Source organism: Furipterus horrens, unplaced genomic scaffold (assembly GCF_987537825.1).
Source record: "Furipterus horrens unplaced genomic scaffold, mFurHor1.1.pri manual_scaffold_1, whole genome shotgun sequence".
NCBI classification, from domain to species: Eukaryota; Metazoa; Chordata; class Mammalia; order Chiroptera; family Furipteridae; genus Furipterus; species Furipterus horrens.
Window position 1 is genome coordinate 193,747,041 of NW_028327171.1, and position 20,038 is coordinate 193,767,078.

At 38.2% G+C, this 20,038-nt stretch overlaps 1 protein-coding gene across 1 annotated transcript in view; it reads left to right on the forward strand.

Annotated features, from left to right (window-relative positions):
- The window catches only part of PARD3B (par-3 family cell polarity regulator beta), a 966,908-nt gene that overhangs the window by 371,226 nt on the left and 575,644 nt on the right, over nucleotides 1–20,038 (forward strand). Inside the window, exon 3 of the mRNA XM_090282860.1 lies at nucleotides 11,802–11,973. Coding sequence (XP_090138986.1) covers nucleotides 11,802–11,973 — 172 coding nt within the window. The remainder of the gene's footprint in view (nucleotides 1–11,801; nucleotides 11,974–20,038) is intronic.

Below are 20,038 nucleotides of genomic sequence, written 5' to 3' on the forward strand. Positions count from 1 at the left end.
TAGAGCAATTAGAAGCTAAAGGAAAAAGGTTAGCTGTACCACTCAGATGGAGGGAGTTCAGCAGCTAAGCCCACCTACAACAGCATTGTTAATTTTTTTTAAATATTGGCTTTGAAGCCTTGTCACTCATGACAAGGAAGGTCTGAGTCTGAATGGAATGTGTAGGCAAAGTGCTTCCTTGTCTCTCACTAGGGCTGCACGCTGACCTTTCTGTGGTCTCCACCAGTTGCTCAGCTGTCAGGAAATGCCGGGGGAGGTAGAGCATCATTGGACCTGTCATGAGGTCAGTCAGCTGGTGCTCAGGCCAATTTGCTAAATGTGTCCATTCTAAAGAATCTGGTCCCTAACTGGTCAGATGAAATGTAGTACCAATTAATCCCCAGCCCATTTTCAGGGAGTTGTGCCCTTCTTCATATTTGTAGTCCACTCAGTGCTTTACCTGGCCTTGGGGTATCTCAGGCCTGGAATACGAGGCCACCTCAGGGACACGTGAAGCTGCTGAAACTTATGTTTTAGGCTACCAGAGTGACAGGCTAGGGGATACTTGCCTCAGGCCAGCACTGACCTATTTTGATTAGTATGTTCTGAGTGGTTTGCACACCACAAAGATATTGCATACAGCTCAAGTGCATGCAAAAAAATTCTCTTTGAAAATTGTAATGATATAGTAAGATCTCATTGTTTTTCCTATCAGCTTATCAATTTTTTATCTGTCTTTCGAAGGTGGTGGCTTTGTCATTATTCTCTGCAGAGGTTTATTATGTGAGAGGTGTTGTCTTAAAAGCAGAAAGGCTTCTTTTTCTTTTCTTTATTTTTTTTTAAAGAAATAGACCGCTCTATTTGTAGCCAAGTCATAAATTAAAATACTTGTCAAAATAAATGAATAGTATGTTTGTTATATTCATGACTTAAAATCACATTTGATTGCTTACTCATTAATCCACAGAATTAAGCAGTCCACCCTGGATTGCAGTCATTAGTACAAATAAGCAGGGTTCTTCTGACAGAAGTACAGGAGAACACTGTACAGTGGTGTTTGTTTCAAAACTAGGTATGTTAATGTGCAAATTAGTTTTACAATTTCAAAAGGCTTCCTCTGGAAGAGAATCAGACGCCTTAATGTAGTCCGTCAGGAAATGGGATTGGGATCATTAAATACTAAAGTGGACTTTAGATGGAAAAATTGCCAATTTACATTGATTCTTCAGTATGGGCAGAAGCTAACTTGCCCTGTATAGGACCATACATGGTAATGGACATTACCTTTATTCCTAATTGAATGGAAAATCAGGACACAGGGAGGTGGTGTCCACATAAAGTTGTAGATATTCATATAAAAGAGGCTTCACTGTCCCTTTTGGATATAGCAGAAAGCATAAATCGCTCATTTATCTGCCCCAATTTTGTCCTCCCAATCCCATGCTAGGAGCTTGGAACATAACGTCAGTTGTACTTCAGTTCTCTCATCTGTAAATTGGGGATGATAGTGCTTTTCTCATAGGGTTTCTTATGAGTATAAAAGAGCATATGTGAGCACTTCAAACAGTGCCTAGCACATGGTGAGGACCCATATATAAATATGGGTCAAATATAAAATTTTAATGATGTTACCCATGGTGTACAGTTTTCTTATAGATAGAGAAGAAAATCAAGGATCTTCGTGCCATGTGACTGGTGATGATAAAGACATGGACACAGTATTGAAGAAATGTCACAGAACTTGCTCTCAAGGGCCTCATATGGAAGATTTGAATTTCATTTTGAAGGCTAGAAGAATATATAATGAAGAAATTTAAGTTGACACAAGACCATGCCAGATCTGTGATGGAAAGACCCATCTGGCAATAGTGTTGTGGGTAAATTCAGGGGGCTGGACTGGAACTGGAACCCAGATAGGAATTGAGGCCCGTAGAGTGGATATGTGTACACCTGGCCAGAGGCACTGTGTCATGTCATTGGAATGGGATAATCCCAGAAGAGAGAAATCATCCTCAGATTCCAGTAAATTATTGCCTTTAATCTATTGACATCTATTGGATGGCTGTGGTAGCACTGAGCCTTGGCTAAGAGATTATCAAGTTGTATGTTCCTGAGACAGTTAGCACTTCCATTTTGTCAGAGAATAGAAATTGTAAGAAAGCAGGGAAAAAATAAAACTGAGCCAGTGAAATAATTTTCAACCTGGATCTTACAACATTCTAAGTGTATGTATGCTTTATAATTTACAAAATATTTTTTTCATATTCTATTTTATGTTTTGTAGTGTCAGATATTTGCTTCAAATAAAATATTCTTTCAAAAAGGTTAAATGTGTGTGATTTAGATAAGAATAACTTGAATAAAAAGCCAATTGTGTATTCATGTGTCTGTGCATTTTAAAATATCTTAACCTGTATCTTCATCTCCAGTAATGTATACTCTCCTGAGATCTCCAAAGCCCCCAGTACTGAATAAAACTGAGAAACTGTTAACAGCGAAAGGTACCAGATATCAGACCTCAGACCTTGAGTTCAGCTAAGAAAAGAATTCACAGCCAAGGAACTCATCAAATAGAAGCTAAAGTTTATTTAGAAAGTCACAAAGGTAGAAGAAGTGAGCCTTGGAAGGAGTGAGCCAGCTGGGCTGCGTGGGCTCAGGGAACAAGTTACAGAGGCCAAAGAAGGGCCCTTGGAGTTTAGGAGAAAGAAAGCAAAGAAAGAGGGAGGAAAGATGGAGGTGACAGAGAGGAAGAGAGAGAGAGAGAAAGAGAGAGAGAGAGAGAGAGAGAGAGAGAGAGAGAGAGAGAGAGAGAGAGAGAGAGAGGGAGAGAGAGAGAGGGAGAGAGAACGAACCTGAGGAAAGAAGATGGAGAAAGGCATGTGCTGATCCAGAGAGAGAGAGAGAGCTGAGTTCTGGGTCCTGTCTTGAGACGTTTTATCTGCTTTCCAAAGGCAGGAACCCTAGGGGTCCTTTCAGGATCATGGTCATTGCAGCTGGTCCTGGTGTCAAACCTGAGGTTACCCGACCTGGCCTTGCTGCTTTTCTGAGCCTGGAGCTGAAACACAACTGAGGCCTACATGTTATCTCTAGTTAGTCCAAACTCTGTCTCTGTGGTCAACAGACTGAGGTTTTGTTCTTAAGATTATTTGATTGTGGTCACAACCTCATTGTCCTGAGGGCTTAGTGCTTAAGGGAGTGGTTGTGCAAAGGCTGTAAGTCTATTCTAAAGGCCCCCTTGTTTCTCCTCTGAGGGGGTCTGCCACATGACTAGCAACATGCCAACGGCGGAAAGGTCAGGGGAAGGTCCAAATTACATAGCCAGCGATATGAAAGGTCGGGGTCTGAACCGCATGACCAGCAGTATACTAGGAGAGGAGAGGAGAGGAGAGGAGAGGTCACCCTGAGGGCTAGGTTCCACCTTACAAACTGTGTGTTGCTAGGCACCCAGGGTTTTCTACTGGTAATCTTCTGTACCTGACCCATTGGTCCTACTCTGCTGATGTCTGTCTAGCTGGTTACTCTATCAGACCCATCTAGTGGTATACTGGGTAAATGTCAGACAAACCACCCAGTGCATTGGGGTCATCTTTGAGGATTTCCCAACCAATTTAAACCAAGTATCTTCCACTTTCTTGTGTAGCTGTTATTTTTAATATGTGTAATTCAGGGATAGTGGAAATATTATTACTGACAAGTCAGGTGTGTTGAGGTTTTTACGTGTCTGACATGTGTGTTATCCTGACTATGCTTGAAACCTCTCCAGACTGCTCTGTTCGCTTTTCCTGTAGCTGACCCCAGGGTCCCCTAGGAATAGGGCTTGGTGGCTGGCACCTGACCTCCATGGACCCTTGGACCACTGCTGTGGATGCTGGAGGGCATGGAGGAAAGGGCTCCTCAGGAGTCCCCTGTGTGTATTAGACATGAGTTATGAATGTGGTTTCCTACATGCTGAGCTGTTATTACTAAGGAAAGAAGAGAATGCAGCAAAAACAAACACAAGATTCTCTCAAACTTGTCAAATGATAATGCACTACTTTTGAAATTTTAATTCAAGTCAGAGGGAAAAAAATATGATTCAGTATAAAATGTTTTAATATATACCTGACTTCTAAGTAACTTACTACATAATTAAAGGAAGTAAATGTATTTTTAGCTGAAATATGGCTGGTTTCTAATAGGCATATATTTCTATTATGGGGCAATTTAAGCAGAGTCCTCTTTAAAAAGTGATAAGGAGAAATAGCATTCTTAGTACAGTTAAATGAATCATGTTATTTTCTTTATAATGAAGCTTAAAGCTGTAAAGTTTGTAAAGGTCCCTATTATAGATTTTCAGTGCGAGAGGAAATGAAAATTGGTTTTATCTCATTTACTGAATGTTGATTGAACTTTCTGAGAATCTGAGCTGTTACACACTTGCTCTGAGGATGCTAGATCTGATGGCTAGCAGCTGATGAAGATACTAATAGTATGAGCCTGCTATTTTAAAAATTCAGATTAAATGCTTTTAGCTAACTGTCAAAATCTTATGAAGGAAAAGAAGCTATTTTCCAACCTTTGTTTATAGTGGCATAAAATTATCTCAAATCACCAATTGTTATTTAGTTACAAGCAGATGCATATATTTAAATGAAATTCTGCAGTGTTTCACTCTCTTCCCAAAGGTGATAATGTGTTTTCCTCTACTTGTGAAATTGTTGTAATTTCACAGTCTTGCTTTGATTTAATTGTGTTTATTAAGATTTGAGATAAATGATTCCAATTTTATTTTGTAGGATAGTGTTTATTCTTTGTCTTTTAATTTTACTTGATCATTATTAGAAATACAGAATATATCTCAAACAGTAAAAAAATAGCACTATGTTGTTAAATTCAACAGTTTAATCCAAAGAATTCAATACAGCAAATAAGCATTTCTTAGTAGTACATTAGTTCACTTGACATGTAATTAAAATAGAGCCATGTATTTCTCAGTGTAATTACTAATAAAAATATTTTTAATAGAGTGTATTTTGTTCTATGGGCATTTGAATCATGCTTTTTTATTCTCTATGTAGGCCAAAGATAATAGCACCAGATTATAAAAGCTCAGGCTATGGAAGTGACAGAATGCTATAGGTTAACTGGAGAGCAAACCACATCATGAATATTGAAGGGCTCTGCACTAAAGGTACTTGGTGGCATGATTATTAAAATATTTACTCGTCAGTGTAAAAAATAAAGGTGCTGGGATATTGCTTCGAGTTATGGTAGAAACAGAACAGACAACACAAACCATGTATTATCCGTGGAAGAGCAGGACTGCCTGTCTAAGAGTTGTGTATTCTTGTGTGATGAAAAGCAAGAAAAAAAAAAGAAAAACAAAAATTACCTATTTCATGTGTTTGATCTTGGTACTTTCTCTGTTCCTCTGTCAATCCTGTGAAGAGATTAAAGAGAAGCAACAAAGTGAAAGTAGAATAGGAATAAACAAGTCAAGTGGGACTCAGTCTGGAAGCCAAGAAATGTTAACTAGGTAAGGAAAGGAATTAACATTTAACCTTCCATGTGTCTCAGGCTCTGTGCTAAGCACCTAGGCATGTTAGGGATATTATCAAGAAAGTTAATATTCTACCACTACCCCCTCAGCCCCCAACAAACACACATACACCTTTGCTAGTGATATTTATCATAATAGCCTTATTGTTTGAGTATAGAAATAGGTCTGAGTCCTTGAAGAAATATTGATGGTGTGAAATTGCAAAGAAAACATGGCTCTTTTGATCAAGTCTGTTATACAGGGTCATGGATGTTGTAAATTACCCAACGCTCTATTATTTCTTTTTGATCTTTGAGTTTTTCATTGTTGTTGACTTTTACATTATTTTAACCTTTACAAGGTAAATGAGAAAGAAAAATTCTTTAAAATAAACTTTATGGGTGATATTTTTTCTAGGCCAATCCTAGTTTCAGATGTTCCCTCCAGAAGCGCCCCCCTACTCCCCGCCCAGGGAGTTAGTAATCTGGGGATACTTCTGGTCACCAAATCTAGTGCCTAATCTCTGCATTGGGAACATCATCAGCATAGGCCATTGAGATATGGTTATTGAAAATAATTTATGCACAGTTCATTAATATGTTTATTTTCATGTGTTTTTCTAAGTCTTATTTATAAGGTAGGTATGTTCCTAAAAAGTGCACTCCCCCTTGGCCACACAGAGGAACAAAACACATAAGATAAACATTGTACATATTCCTGGTGCCTTACGTTAAATGGTAATTAAAGAGGAATTATTTTCCTGTTAAAACAAGCACAGAAATATGGTAGACTCTAAAGTGTAAAATGTACTGAATTTGTAAAATAAAGCTGAGCACTTCAATTTTGAGCTCCCGGCATGCCAGTCCAGCTTATGCCTCCACTCCCCTGGAGGTCTGCTCGTGCCTGTTTTCAAGTCCCTTTCAGGCACAGGCCCAGAAGCTTCACACCAGAACCAGCGAAGTGGCCTCTTGGAGGAAAGCAGTCAAGGGAGAGTCGGGGACCCAACTGCTAACCCTGCCCCTCGCACCACCCACTGCCCACTCCCACTACAGAGCAACTGAGCAGATTCTCCTTTTCAAAAATTTGCCTGAAAGGAACCAGAAAGACACATAATCTCCATTTTAGGTGCATGATGTTGCAGAAGCAGCTTCCCCAGGTATTGAGTAGAAAATGAGGAATTTCTCCCCATAATTACAAAAGGAAAAACAAAAATAATGATGACGGCACTTTGAGCACTGTAGGGGTCGTTTATACTCACTCATTCTTTTTTTAATACAATTGGAATGTTTATTTAAAAAACCCATGAAAAATCTAGGTATCTTTTTTTGTGGCTCTGGTAGGTTTTAGTATCTGTGTTTTATCTCATTTCACTGATCTTATTCCAAGAAATATATGTTGGGTGCCTATTATGTCATATCCACTTTTCTAGGCAATGGTCATACAGCCAACCAGAAAATAGGCAGAAATCACTGTCTTCTCTGAGCTTTCCTGCTAATACTGTGGGGAAACAGGCAGTAAAATAAGACAAACAAGAAAAGACATAACATTGAGACAGTGATGAATGCTATAAAGAAAAAGAAAGGAAGAGAGAGTATAAGATGTAATGGAGATGCTGCTGTTTCTGTGGTGTGGCCAGTAAAAGCCTGGCATTACAGTAAAGATCTGAAGACTAGAGAGCAGGCCATGCCAGTGTCTGGTGGAAGACACTGTCAGTCAAAGAGAATAGCAAATGCAAGGACACTGAACAGAGACAAAGATGGCATAGTTAGGTAGTATCCTGAGAACAAGGAGAGGAGAGTCAGAACGTGAGGTCAGACATGTAACTGCGAGCCCATTACTATATAGACTATTGCAAAGACTTGGGCTTTACTCTCGGTGAGATGGGAGGTAATACAGGGTTCTGACTGTGGGAGAAACATGACATGCCTTATCTTTGAGCAAGATCACAGAGACTGTCACACTGAAAATGGACTGAAAAGGAGCGTGGGTGGAAACAAGGAGACAAGATGTTGTGATCCATGAGAGAGACCGTGGTAGCGGATTGGCAGTGGAGGGATTGAGAAGTGGTAGAACTCTGGTTATATTCTGAGATTTGTTGAGAAATTGGGTGTAGGGATGCGTATGAGAGACAAAGCAACAAAGCGGCTGAAAGGTGGAGGGAAGAGTGGTTAAGGAGAAATACAAGGACTTTTTCCTGAGCAACTGGAAGAATGAATTGCGATTAAATGGGATATAAAAATACTGTGGAAAAAGCTTTCAAAGAGTGGATTTTCAGTTTTTTCATTTTTGACCTGTTAGGTTGGGCAGTAGACCATATGTGCCTGGGATTCAGGAAGAGGCTCTGGATTGGATTGATTAGCATGTGCTTGTATCTATGCCATGAAAAAAATGAGATTGCCAAACAAATTTAAACATATTGTCCTTGACAGTTTTAGAGGTGAGGAGGAATAAGTAGAAGGAAACTTTATGAAGAGCTCAAAGTTTAAGGTATATAATATACATAATGGAACATTACTTAGCCGTTAGAAAGAATGAAATTGTGTCACTTCTGACAACATGGATGGACCTAGAGGGTATTATGCTCAGTGAAATAAGTCAGGCAGAGAAAGACAGATAACACAGGATTTCACTTATATGTGGAATCTAAAAAAATAAATGAACAAACAAAGCAAACAAACACAGATACAGACAACATTTTGATGATTGACAGACGGGTGGAAAAGAGGTAGAAATTAAGAAGTACAAATGACCAATTATAAAAGCAGCCATGGGGAAGTGAAGTACAGCACAGGGGATATAGTCAATAATATTGTAATAACTCTGTATGGTGTCAGGTGGTACTAGACTCACCTGCATAATTATGTTGTAAATTATATAAATATCTAATCACTGTGCTGTATACCTGAAAATAATATAATATTGAAAGTCAACTACAATAAAAATATTATTGAAAGAGAGAGAGAGAGAGAGAGAGAGAGAATGTATTGCCTGAAAAGAAAGCAAAAAAAGTACTTTAAAGTGGAAGTGATGATCAACTGTGTCCTAAAATCAAGCCAGAGGGAGTGGCTTTAGACTTGACAATCTGCAGGTTGCTTCTGTCCTTGACAAGACCAGTGTCAGCAGAGTGAAGGGGTGAGAACTTGACTAGAGTGACCTCAGTAAAGAAACAGAGGAGAGAATGTGGAAACTGCTCTGTGCATGGCTTTTTCAAACTTAACTTTAGAGGAAAGGTAAGAAATGGGGTGTACCTGGAGGGGATAGGAGACTGCGGGAAGGTTGTTTTTGTTTTTGCTTAGGGTGGGAGAATAAATGGCATATTTATAGCCTGATCTTCCTGTGTGTATCTGGGGATGAGATACCTAATTACTGATAGAGACGTCTGGGAATAGGAGTTTTGATTGGAAGTCAAGGCTGTGTGAACAGATCGTTTTGGCTCATGGGGACTTTGGGAAGTGTCAGTGCTGCCCTGGGTGACATGAAAATGCTGGCCCCAGCGAAGGAGAGAAGCAGGGTCACCAGAAGATGGGTAGAGCAACAGAAGAGAAAAAATCCAATCAAATATTGCTTATTTGCATTGTGCCTAGAGGTTACATTCCTGTAGTCTCTATGGGGGGCAGTGAAAAATCTTTCACGTGCCGCAAAAGTTTAAACCTTAACAAAAAATATTTTTTTAATAGAATTTCTTCTTTCTTGTCCAACCCATCTCTGTGGGAGAGGTCATTTTGAATGGGTTTAAAGGCAGAGAGAGGAAGCCATTTCTGTACCCTGGACACTTTGGAAATCAGCATGCCTTCTGTTGAGGAACTAGAACAGTGGTTTATGTTCAGTAACACATCTGTGTAACACAGTCTTCTAGGAACTCTGTTATCCAGTAAGTTAATGTCCTGATGAATCAAGTAACCTGGCTAACAAGCACCTACAACATATGGTTTAAATTACCAATGTTGAAACAAGTATAAGTCTGTGTGCATTGTAGCTGTGGAGTTGAACACTGGATGGAGAGACTTGTCATCCAGCACCTACAGTGCCAGTGACTTTGTCTGGGCACCACAGATCCAGGAACTGGTCCTTTTCCTTCCAAGAGCAGAGACTTTATCTCATTTATTCAGCACTTCATCCGTTCATTCAGAGTGGGCTCTGCAGAGATCATTTCTGTCAGTCATGGGATCAGGAGACAGACTAAGCAACTAATTAATCAAAGAGATTATGAGATTTGAAGAGCCTTCAGATCTTACTAACATCCTGGAGAAGAGACACGTACTTCCTGTATCTTCAAAGAGTAGACTCCACATTCTTTAGGGCATAACATCCTCAAGGACAACTATAAATATTACTCAATGTAACCTCTCTTTTTACAGCTTTCTTTCTGGAAAATGGTTACAGTGTGGTCTGAGACACTGGATTGAACATTTAAAAAGACTAGATTCTAGCACACATTGTTCTTTAGTTGTCACTTTGGGAAACACAATCTCCAAATTACTCTGTTGTCCCACTTTCATATATCTGTATAACATTGTTGCTGCATACTTTATCAACTTGTGTGGATATAATAGTATGGAAGACAGTAAAGTATCTTAAGAAAATATGTTACATAACAGCCATAGATAGTGATTTATTTTATGAGTTATCAATTTTAAGCTTTTGTGCTATACTTTAGATTGGTATTTTATTTTTCTCTTTGCCCCAATATTTAAGACATACCGATACGTTAGGAGTTAAGGCTATAACAAAAGGAAAAACTAAGGTATTACTCTAAACTTACATGAAACTGTTCTTAGTACCAGTATAACAAACCACTTTGCTTAGTTGTTTAGTGCATTAAAATAAATGTTACTAATATGTGTTAGAATTCACCAGTATGTAAAGTTGAAATTATAACGGTCACAGAAATAGTGATGAAAGTAACACTTCCACCATATTTTAAGAATTGATTTTATTTTATTTTTTTCAGGATTTAAAGTGTTAAACTCTTCACTTTGGCCAGATTATTAGAAAGAGATAGTTCTACGGGTTATTTTTATACTTGAATAATCTTTCATTATTAATCCATCTAAATCTTCTCTGAAATTAGTTCATTAGTACTACCAATTAAAAATAGAAAGTGTGTGTGCTCAATTTTAAGAATTAAAAATAATACTTTGGGAGGAGCATTTATTTCCTGTGGTGAAAGGATTGTCTCCATATTGGAAATGAGTAGTCAGTTATGAAAATTATTTTTGAATAGTCAATTTGCATGTCCCTAATCGTATTCATTTCTTTTGAAAGTGTGAACTTGGAATGTATGATGTTTTGATTGGTTACCCCTGCACTGATGTCGTTACTGCTATTGCCGACGAAGTTCCCTTATGAGTGGGGCTTTGAATGCCTTTTCTGAATAAATGTGTGAAGCATAACTAGGTTTGTTTTATTTAGTGACTGAACACTACGTGGAGACTTATTAGCAGTTTTCAAGTTTGCACGCACTACACTCGCTGGGTGGACAGCCGCATCCCTGGGCGGCCCACTGCCTGTGCACGTGGACTTTTCCACAGCAGGAGCGAGAGGCCTGTGAGGCTCTTGAAGGCCATGCAGTTTCAGCCCGGCTGTCCTCACTATTTACACAGAGTGTTTGCACAGTTGATGGAATGTTTTATGATATTTCGCCTTTATTTTCTAAAAAGCGACTTGGAAATTGGCAAACATTTTTATATTAATGACATGTGAACTAAAATTGAGGTGAAGATAGTAATAATTAGGTTAAAAGTGCTGATGTTTATTCTCATTCAAATTGGCATTCATTGGACTTAAACCAGTCAAATAGTCAGTCATGAGGGAAAGGAACAAAACGAAAGGCATGTATAAATATGGGTTATCTGTGTGTACAGGATAAACACAAAATCTGTGTAAATATACGCACTTTATTAATTTATTATAATTGGGTCTAAAAGGAAAGATAGGATTATGGATTTCATAACGTCTGTTGATCCCTTTCTGCATATCGAACTTTTATTTTTCAGAACAACTCATAAAAGAGATACCAACGTCGTTTTAGACGTATTAGAAAAGGGGAGGAGAGGAGGTGACCATTTCATTCCTTCCAGAGAGAGAACCAAAACTGGTTCTCTGTTTCAGGAATCGACAACTAAACCGTGGTGCTTTTAAACATAATACTGAACTAAGAGTTGTGAGTAGAGTCACATTCAGGTTTTAAGTTTCCAGAGGCCATTTTCTTTACAACCAAATATAAATCTCAGTCAGCCAGATACAGTATCCAGGTGGTACATGTGTCCTGTGAAGTAATCAGTGTTGTTGGGTTTGTTTGTAGCTGATTGCTGTGTTTGACGAACAAGAACCACTCCACAAGATTGAGAGCCCCAGTGGAAACCCTGCAGGTCGGCAGAGCCCAGATGCTTTTGAGACAGAAGTGGCTGCCCAACTGGCTGCATTTAAACCCATTGGTGGGGAAATTGAAGTAACCCCTTCTGCTCTGAAATTAGGTATGTGTATTCGTTGCAGTATGTTTTTCGCCTGGTTGATACACATCACCTTGCTGACTATGAGTTGCGTCTACTTTCTGACTTATCTTATTACCTTTCTTCTCAGAAGAATGCCTGGTTTCTTTCTCTACATTATTATTAGTGATATTATTATTTCACATAGCTCTTTGCAGCTGTTGAAGTTTAGATAAGTGGATGCAACCTTTTTCTTGAATTGCAGGTGAATCTGAATCTGAATTGTGTGCCCTCGATATATCGTAGGGGAGGGATAAGAATGTCAGTGATAAGGTACATCTGTAGCCTACAAGGATCATTTAGAAAAATAGTCTCTGAAAATGTCATTTGGAATAAACAAAGCATAACGAAGGACTCTAGACTAGAAATAAAGGTCACTTTCTGTTTTAACTGCCTTCTTTTTCTCCCAAACTATTATACATATCTCAGAGTTTGGAAAAAACATTTTGAAGTTAGTTTCTTAATTCTGTTCTAATGGTTTATTCAACCAAGAGCAACTTACCCAATGATTTTGCTCAGAATTCTTTTTTCTATTATATTTGTTTCAAAGGTGTGGGGAGAAGGAAAAAATAAATATTCTTCTCAAGTTTCAATGAATTTACAACTGTAAGAGAAAAAATATGTCAGTTTTTGGTAATACCTCTTACAGATAAATTTAGGTCAGGTTAACAGTATGAAGTTTCTGAAAATTTTAATATTTTGGTACTTAAAACAATTTTTAATTCCTGTTGAATGGATGCATATATATCTTGAGACAGCTCTGAACCCCTGTTACAGGTTAATCCCCAAACTAGAACACAGGCTTTTTCCACTTTGCTTTTTAAAGCAAAGCGTATGCTAAAATTGCAAAAACTGTATATAGTACTAGTTTTTCACGTTTGAAGCAGAATGTATATTGTCGAGTTTATTTTACATACCACAATGCTGAATATCCATATTTCGCACTGATTTTCTGAAAAGCATCTGTAGTGCCCCTTTTAAGATAGCCAAGTGGAAATTAATGATCTATAGTCTTCATGATTTTCCTCTATCTTTTAGAAAGCAAGCTAGTGAAGCAGTCTGCTGGAACACCCACACTGAGGGGCTTTGTGGCAGATTCTCTTCAAGGGAAGTGAGGTTTGTGGCTTCAACAGCCTCACAGCCCTGTCATTCATTTGCATAATGGATGCCTTTTTTATCCATTATGCAAATGGTATGGAGGAAAATTAGGCAATAAGGGAAGACGAAAGGAGAAAATTGCTCTTGCTTGTTTTAATATTCTGTTTATAAGCAAGCACTGTAGTCTTCAAAGGCTGAACCTCAGAGTACCCCTGTGTCTGGGAATTCATTTTTACCTTTCTCTTATGAGCAGTCTCAGAGAAGCAAAGTTTGTTTTTCTTCAGCTTATTCATAGTTTCTTTTGTTGAACCATCTGAGCGATACGACGTCTGCAGAAAGAGAAGGAAGCTGAGGGTTCTCTTCTTTGCAGGTGGACTTTCTACTTCTTCAATATCGATTTTTGGTAAGACAGAGATAGAAAATAATATTTATTAAATGGTGACTACACAGCAGGCTCTCACCTCAAGGCCATGCACAGAGCATTCTAATTCCTTTATTCATAACAACTCAGTTAAGCCACATCATACTCAGTTGAGTTCTGTTATTCCCTTCATGTAAGAGATGAGGGGACTGGCACAGAGCAGTTAAGTAACTCATCCAAAATCACAGAACTATTAGGTGGCAAGGCCAGAATTTGAACCCTTGCTGGCTCCTGTGTCGGGAACAATTTTTGCTGTGTCCCTTTCATATTCTATTTGTAAAAAAGATAAAATAAAACCGTCAAATATAAAATAATAATTGATATTATTTTCCTGGGATTCGCTTTGTAAATATATATCAAAACCCTGCAAACACTGAACTCTTTGGCTTGAAGTTCCATTTCCTCAAGGACTGTAAGTTAAAGGATGAGATCAGATGACCTTCACCATTAGGTGATCAGTGTTGCCTTCCGGTTACTTGGTCTGAAATCATGGCAGCATCTCCACCTCCTCCTTTTCCTTCCCACCATCTCCCCTTTCTTCAGCCTTCATGTCCATGACCATTACAGCAAGACAGAACCTCATCATTAATGAGACCCTTGCACAGGCCTCCGAATGACCTCTTTCTGTCCAGTGCTGCTTTTTCTATTCCCTGCATCTGCCAGAGCTGCCTTTCTAAATCACAAATCTGATTATAACTCCCCTGCTTAACAACCTCCAATGGTTTCCTATTGCACAGAGAACCATGTCCAAACTCATTAGCAAGCTGATGCAGATGGTTCCTCAGAAATAGCTGGAGGAATTTGGGCAGGGATGAGTAATGACAAGATCATCCCTTATCTATCTTCATGGTTCCATCAGATTGAGTACTTTTCATATCTGGAACTTGAAAAGCAAAGAAAAGAGCATATTTATGCAGTTTCTCGGTGAAATTAAGGAAGGAAGCAATACAACCAGCATTGGTTTCTACCCATTTTGTTTGTTTTCTTTGCATCGCCTTCAGGGCATGGTGCAGTGGTAGGCTGGACAGGTGTCATCTCAGGATGGAGGGCCATGCAGGGCAGCAGACCCTGTTCATGGGTCCTCCCAGAGTTGTGTTGTTTGGCCCACTGTGAGATCCTGTTTACATAAAGGGTTGGGGGTGGTTAGAGAAGGAACAGCATCTGTGTCCTGGGGATTCGTCATAACACTGGGCACATAAAATGCCAAACACGAAGTCATTAATCTCTGCTTCCCGCTCAGCTCCCCAATGTCGATGGAACTGGTCCTACTTCTCATGGGGCTCATATGCCCAGGCTGGTAGAGCAGAAACAAGGGCTTACTCTCATTGGTTTTCCTTTCTTCAGACCCCTTTGGACAAATGAGGAGCTTAATCTTTATCAGCTCTCAGGCTTGTCTCACTTAAGGAGACACAATTTAACAAATATTAGGAATCAAGTCATTTTTATGATTGGGTCATATTGATCACCAGTTGTTTTTACATATATCTGGGATTAAAATATACTCAAAGTTCAGTATAATTTTTTCATTGTTTTCCAACACAAGATAATCATCAACAATATTCTGTTAAACACCAACAACCTTTCCTACTGGCCCCTGCTGTTCTTTTTTTTTAATCCTCCAAGATGAAATATTTATGCATAGTTTATGCAGAAAGTTCATTTTCACAGGCACTTCATGATCTGGTTACTTCCTCTCCGCCCCCTTTTATTCCTGTCCGCACTGCTACAGTCACCTTAACATGCAGCCACTAGGAACCATTTACTAGTCCCCAAGTTTGCCACTTGTTTTCAAACCTCTGTGTCTTTATAGGTACTAGTCCCTTTAGCTGGCTCAGCCCTTTGGCCTCTTGTCTACTTGGTGAAGTTATGCACCTTTTAAGATCAAGCTCAAATATAACCTTGTTTTTGATGCCTTGTCCAAATCTTCAAGATAGTATAGTAGAGGTAAAATATATATATATATATGTTATGTTAATTCTTTAGTCAACAATGAAGTGTTACAAAATTCATTGAAGAAATCTTCTACTGACCTACAAGGGTCTATAGTCTTGTATCCTATAAGCTAATGGGGTATATATTTTTAATTTGTAAGAGGAGTTTTAAATCAAGTGAGCAACCACATAATTCCAACTTCATTCATCTAAATTATTTCCTATCATTTATTTTCTAATGGATTTTCTAATGTAATGCTAAATGACTAAGTCCTGACTTGGCCCTAACTAGCAAATCATTCTAACACTTTAAGATTCTATGTTTTTAATATTGGTGGATGCCTTTTACTCTGTAGCCAAGACTATTTCTTTGAAATAGCAAAGAATCGTATTTACAGAGTCCATTTGCACTTTAAAATTACCAGACTCAGGAAATGTTCAAATCTTCTTTGTAGAACCATATGGTACTTTTTAACATGTTTTGGGTTTTCAACAAAAATTTGATTCTAGTAACTTAACAAATAACATTTATTGCGCACTTAAGTTCTAGAAGCTATTTTAATTCATTCATGTTCACTTGTTGTCCCAGCAGGGTTGGTTGTGCTTGCTGGGAAGAAAGGGATGGGAAAGCTGCTGAGTAGGCAGCAGAGAATCCCAGCACTTCTCAGCATTCCTACAGCAAAGAAACCGCCAAAAGAATTGTTAGCGCCCCTTAGAACAACTTTTATGAAATGCTTGTCTAGAAATAGCTAGTTCCATAGATTTTCTTAATTAGCAATTGTCTAGACAATTGGCATTACTTTACAAAGGAGCAAATAAAAGCTTAGAGAGTATGTGTGCTCTAACCTCAAACAACTGTTTAGTTAAAGAACTAGAATTGGAACCTACATCTCTTGACTTCTACTTCAGTGTTCTTTCAACTACATGACATTTTTGGATTAAGTTAGATTTCAGTTATTCATGTTTTTTAATGCTGTATGTGGTAAAGTAGCATCTCATCTCTTAGAATTGAGATTCAGTGTAAATTAATAAATAGGTACTGTGAATAGCTGTAAATCAAAAGCTAATAAGGGAATAAAGACTAGAAAATTAAGATGGAGAACATTTAAAAAAATCCTTCTTTAAGTTTCTGAAATGAATTTGCTCCTGTCTCTTCATCTCATATGTTTGTGCACACACCTGTGTGTGTGTGTGTGTGTGTGTGTGTGTGTGTGTGTGTGTGTGGTGTGTGTGTGTTCAGGAGGAAATTTCACCAAAAGCATTATGCTCACGGGATTCCTAGGTGATTACTTTTATGTGTTGTGGATATTGTTGTACTCTTTTTGACATTCAAATGTCTGCTTATAGGGCCTTCTGTAAATAAGACAGATTAGTGAGGACAATTAATTTTGAAGTTTGGAAAAATAAGCTCTTTAGCCTTTCCCCCGGTAGTTCCTCTGCTGCTTTTATGAGCTTGTACTGTTCTCCAAAAGACCTCATGGGGCCCAAGGTTGGCCCAATTCTTGTCCCTCGAGTAGCAATGATAGGGAGCTGGTCCCAGACCCTGCAGAATTTCATCTAGCCGTGTTCCCAGACAAGTCATTTAATCTATATCTATCAGGACCATGTTTTTCCAACCCCGCACCCCCCAAAAAGACACATTTGACATTTCATAGAAGTGAACATTCTTATCTAAGACCAACCAGGTGACTTCCTGATGCATCACTACCCCTCAGCAGCCCATAGTTTTCTCATCTATAAAATAAACCTTTCTTGCTCTTCTGGGCTATTATTGCCCCAGGAGAATTTCGTTAATACCAAGCTGAATTTAAACCTGACTCCCTGCCCCTGTCACTTTTCCTCCCTTGACTCCACTTAATTCATAATTTTATTCAGACATGTTGATAATTTTTCTCAGTACTTTTTGACTGAATTTTGCTATTTTGGGTTCAAACTTCCATGAAAAAATATTTCTTTAGTTGTAATTATTTTAGCAATTTAATTCAAACAGTATGTCAGGATAAAAAAAGTCCTTTAAACTTGGTTGTTGTTACTCTTGTGATCTATATTACCCAGATATAAAGCCAATCTGATTAAAGTTTGGAGTTGAAATGGTATTAGCTTTATTCTCCTCTTGTGTGTTAAACTTTGAAGATGAGCTACTTTCTATTTGAAAGTGATTCTTGTTTTTGAGATTTGAAAGCTGGAAGGTGCCTCAGATGCTTTATTGTTTCCATGTGTGTTTGTGCTTCTTCAAAACTAAAATGGAAATTATGATTATGTGTTTATTATAATTATTTTCAAAACACTGAGTTCTTTGCTCTTTATTTTCAGTAGTTCTCAGAAAATATTGTATAGCCATAGATTAGTGTTGGAAACTGTGACTGTTTTCTTCTGATTTTGATAATTTACTGCATAAGGGAAGCATATGGGAACATTTGTCTGAGTTTTTAACGAAACCAAATCCCTTTATGGCACTGATCTTCAGGAAAAAAATAAAGAAGGGGGAAGTTTATTCCTTTAATTAGGCTGCAGTATGTAAGTAGCTGCTGTGCCCATAATGTGAGTTTAAGTATTGGCATCTGATCCTAGACAAACACGCTCACACCACACACATAGCAGAACTAAAGCTCAGGGCTGGGCTGGGCTTCTGCCGGAGCCTTTGAATTGGAACTACAAAGCACACAAGCATGTGAGGGTTCGTTGTTGCTGGAAGCTCTCTGCTGTGGGCTGTGGAACTCGAGAGTTGAAATTACCAGGGAACTGAGATCATTTGCTTGGTTGAATCCATAACTCATAATTTGGTCCTTGAGTTTCATCCTATTTGTTTCCTGTTGTGGCTGATTATTCAAAAGTTAACAGCTAGCTACAGCATAGCTTTTCCTTCTTTTCTTTTTCTTCCTCAGGAGCCTGGTATATATATATATTCCCCCCCCCCCACCCCAGGCAGGCTTAGATGAATGATGCTGTAATTAGCTATGGTAACCTTACCGGGCTATCATCCATCAGTCACGGCCATATAGGCAACAAAGCGTGTGCATGCCTTTGGTAGGTCAGTAACTAAAACAGGACTGAGGACGCACAGCGTTACTAACCCATTTCTGGCACTGTTCTCCTTTTGCTATTGTGGTGCTGGGTTTTATTTTACTTTGTTTTCTCAGTAAGTGAAATGTGGCTTTGGGGGGCATGGTCAAGTTATACATTGCATTTTTAAAAATTTTAATACTCTGGAAAAGGGCCTGAGGTACTTGGTTAAATAAAAAAATAAAAGCAATACCTAAAGAAAAGCCACTCCTAACAAATATCAAAAGGTAATCACCACACAGGAGTAGTTTTTGTTTGTGTTAGTCAAGTACAAATTTGAACAGTCATTCAAATATGAAATTTTCAATATACCTGGCACTGCCTCCTCTGAGTGATTACAGATCGATGGTGGATATGTGCCTACTTCATAGACATGCAGTCACTTCATAACAGTTTGTAAAAGTAAGATGAGTTTTGCTTGAAAATATTCTATATTTTCATGAATGGCTTTTAAATGAGATATCATTTATTATAGAATGTTAAGCAAGAAAAATTTTTAAAATCATCATCTTCACAGAACTACATTTTTATTTTCATTTTTTCTATCTAGTTTGTGTTTGTATTTTAGTCTACATTTAATTTAATTTTCTACCACCTCCTTCAGTTCTCCTTTTGTGTCTTTAATATTGTGTACCTATATCTAATGACTAACTGTAATAACTAAATTGTTACTAAGTTTGTTATACTCTAATAAGAAATATTAAAGGGAATTTGTATTTAGCCATTTACCTCAAAATGTAATAGTACATAAAAACCAAGCTTTCATTCTTCTTCTTTTCTAGCTATATTTTCTAAGTTGATTATGTGACCTCAAAAAACAAAAAAAAACAAAACTGAGTTCACCATCCCTTTTGGCCTCTTGCCGATGCTGGGCCCACACTGAGACCAAGTCTGCAGATCCTCTCACAAACAGGCGGAATGAAAGGTCACCTTCCTACTGCTCACTTGCCAGCAGACCCCTGGGTTTTCAAACTTCTTTTGCAGATTGCTTTTAATAGCAAGTCCAGTGAGGCCATGTTTGCAGAGGCCTAGGCCCTGAGCAGTGAAAATGTTTTCAGCCATGCCGTCATGGTCAGCTCCTTGTACTTACCGGGATGACTGACAAGATCACTTGCGGTTTGTACTTCTAATAAAAGAGAGGAAAGAACCCCCACCCCACCCCACAGTCACTTTTTCCTCACTTTCCCATCCTTCCCTATAACCAGTCCTAACTTTTCTGTTCTGCTGTCCAGGTAGTCAGAGACAGCCAGACAGGACCAAGCAGAACAGCTTTTTATTTTATAAATATAAGTGCTGCTTTGCAGAGCCTGTTAGGGTTTTGCATGTCTATTACAAAATACTTTCACACTACTTATCTGTATTAAAACCTTTTTAATGATATGACTCGGATTTTTGTACACATAAATCTTTGTGGTCATAAAATAAATAACATTTATCATAAATTTCTAATCACTCCTAAACAAATTATTTATAATAACTGTGCTGATTCTCTTTTGCAGTTTGAAGTTCAAGAATCTCGCTAATAATTCAATACATG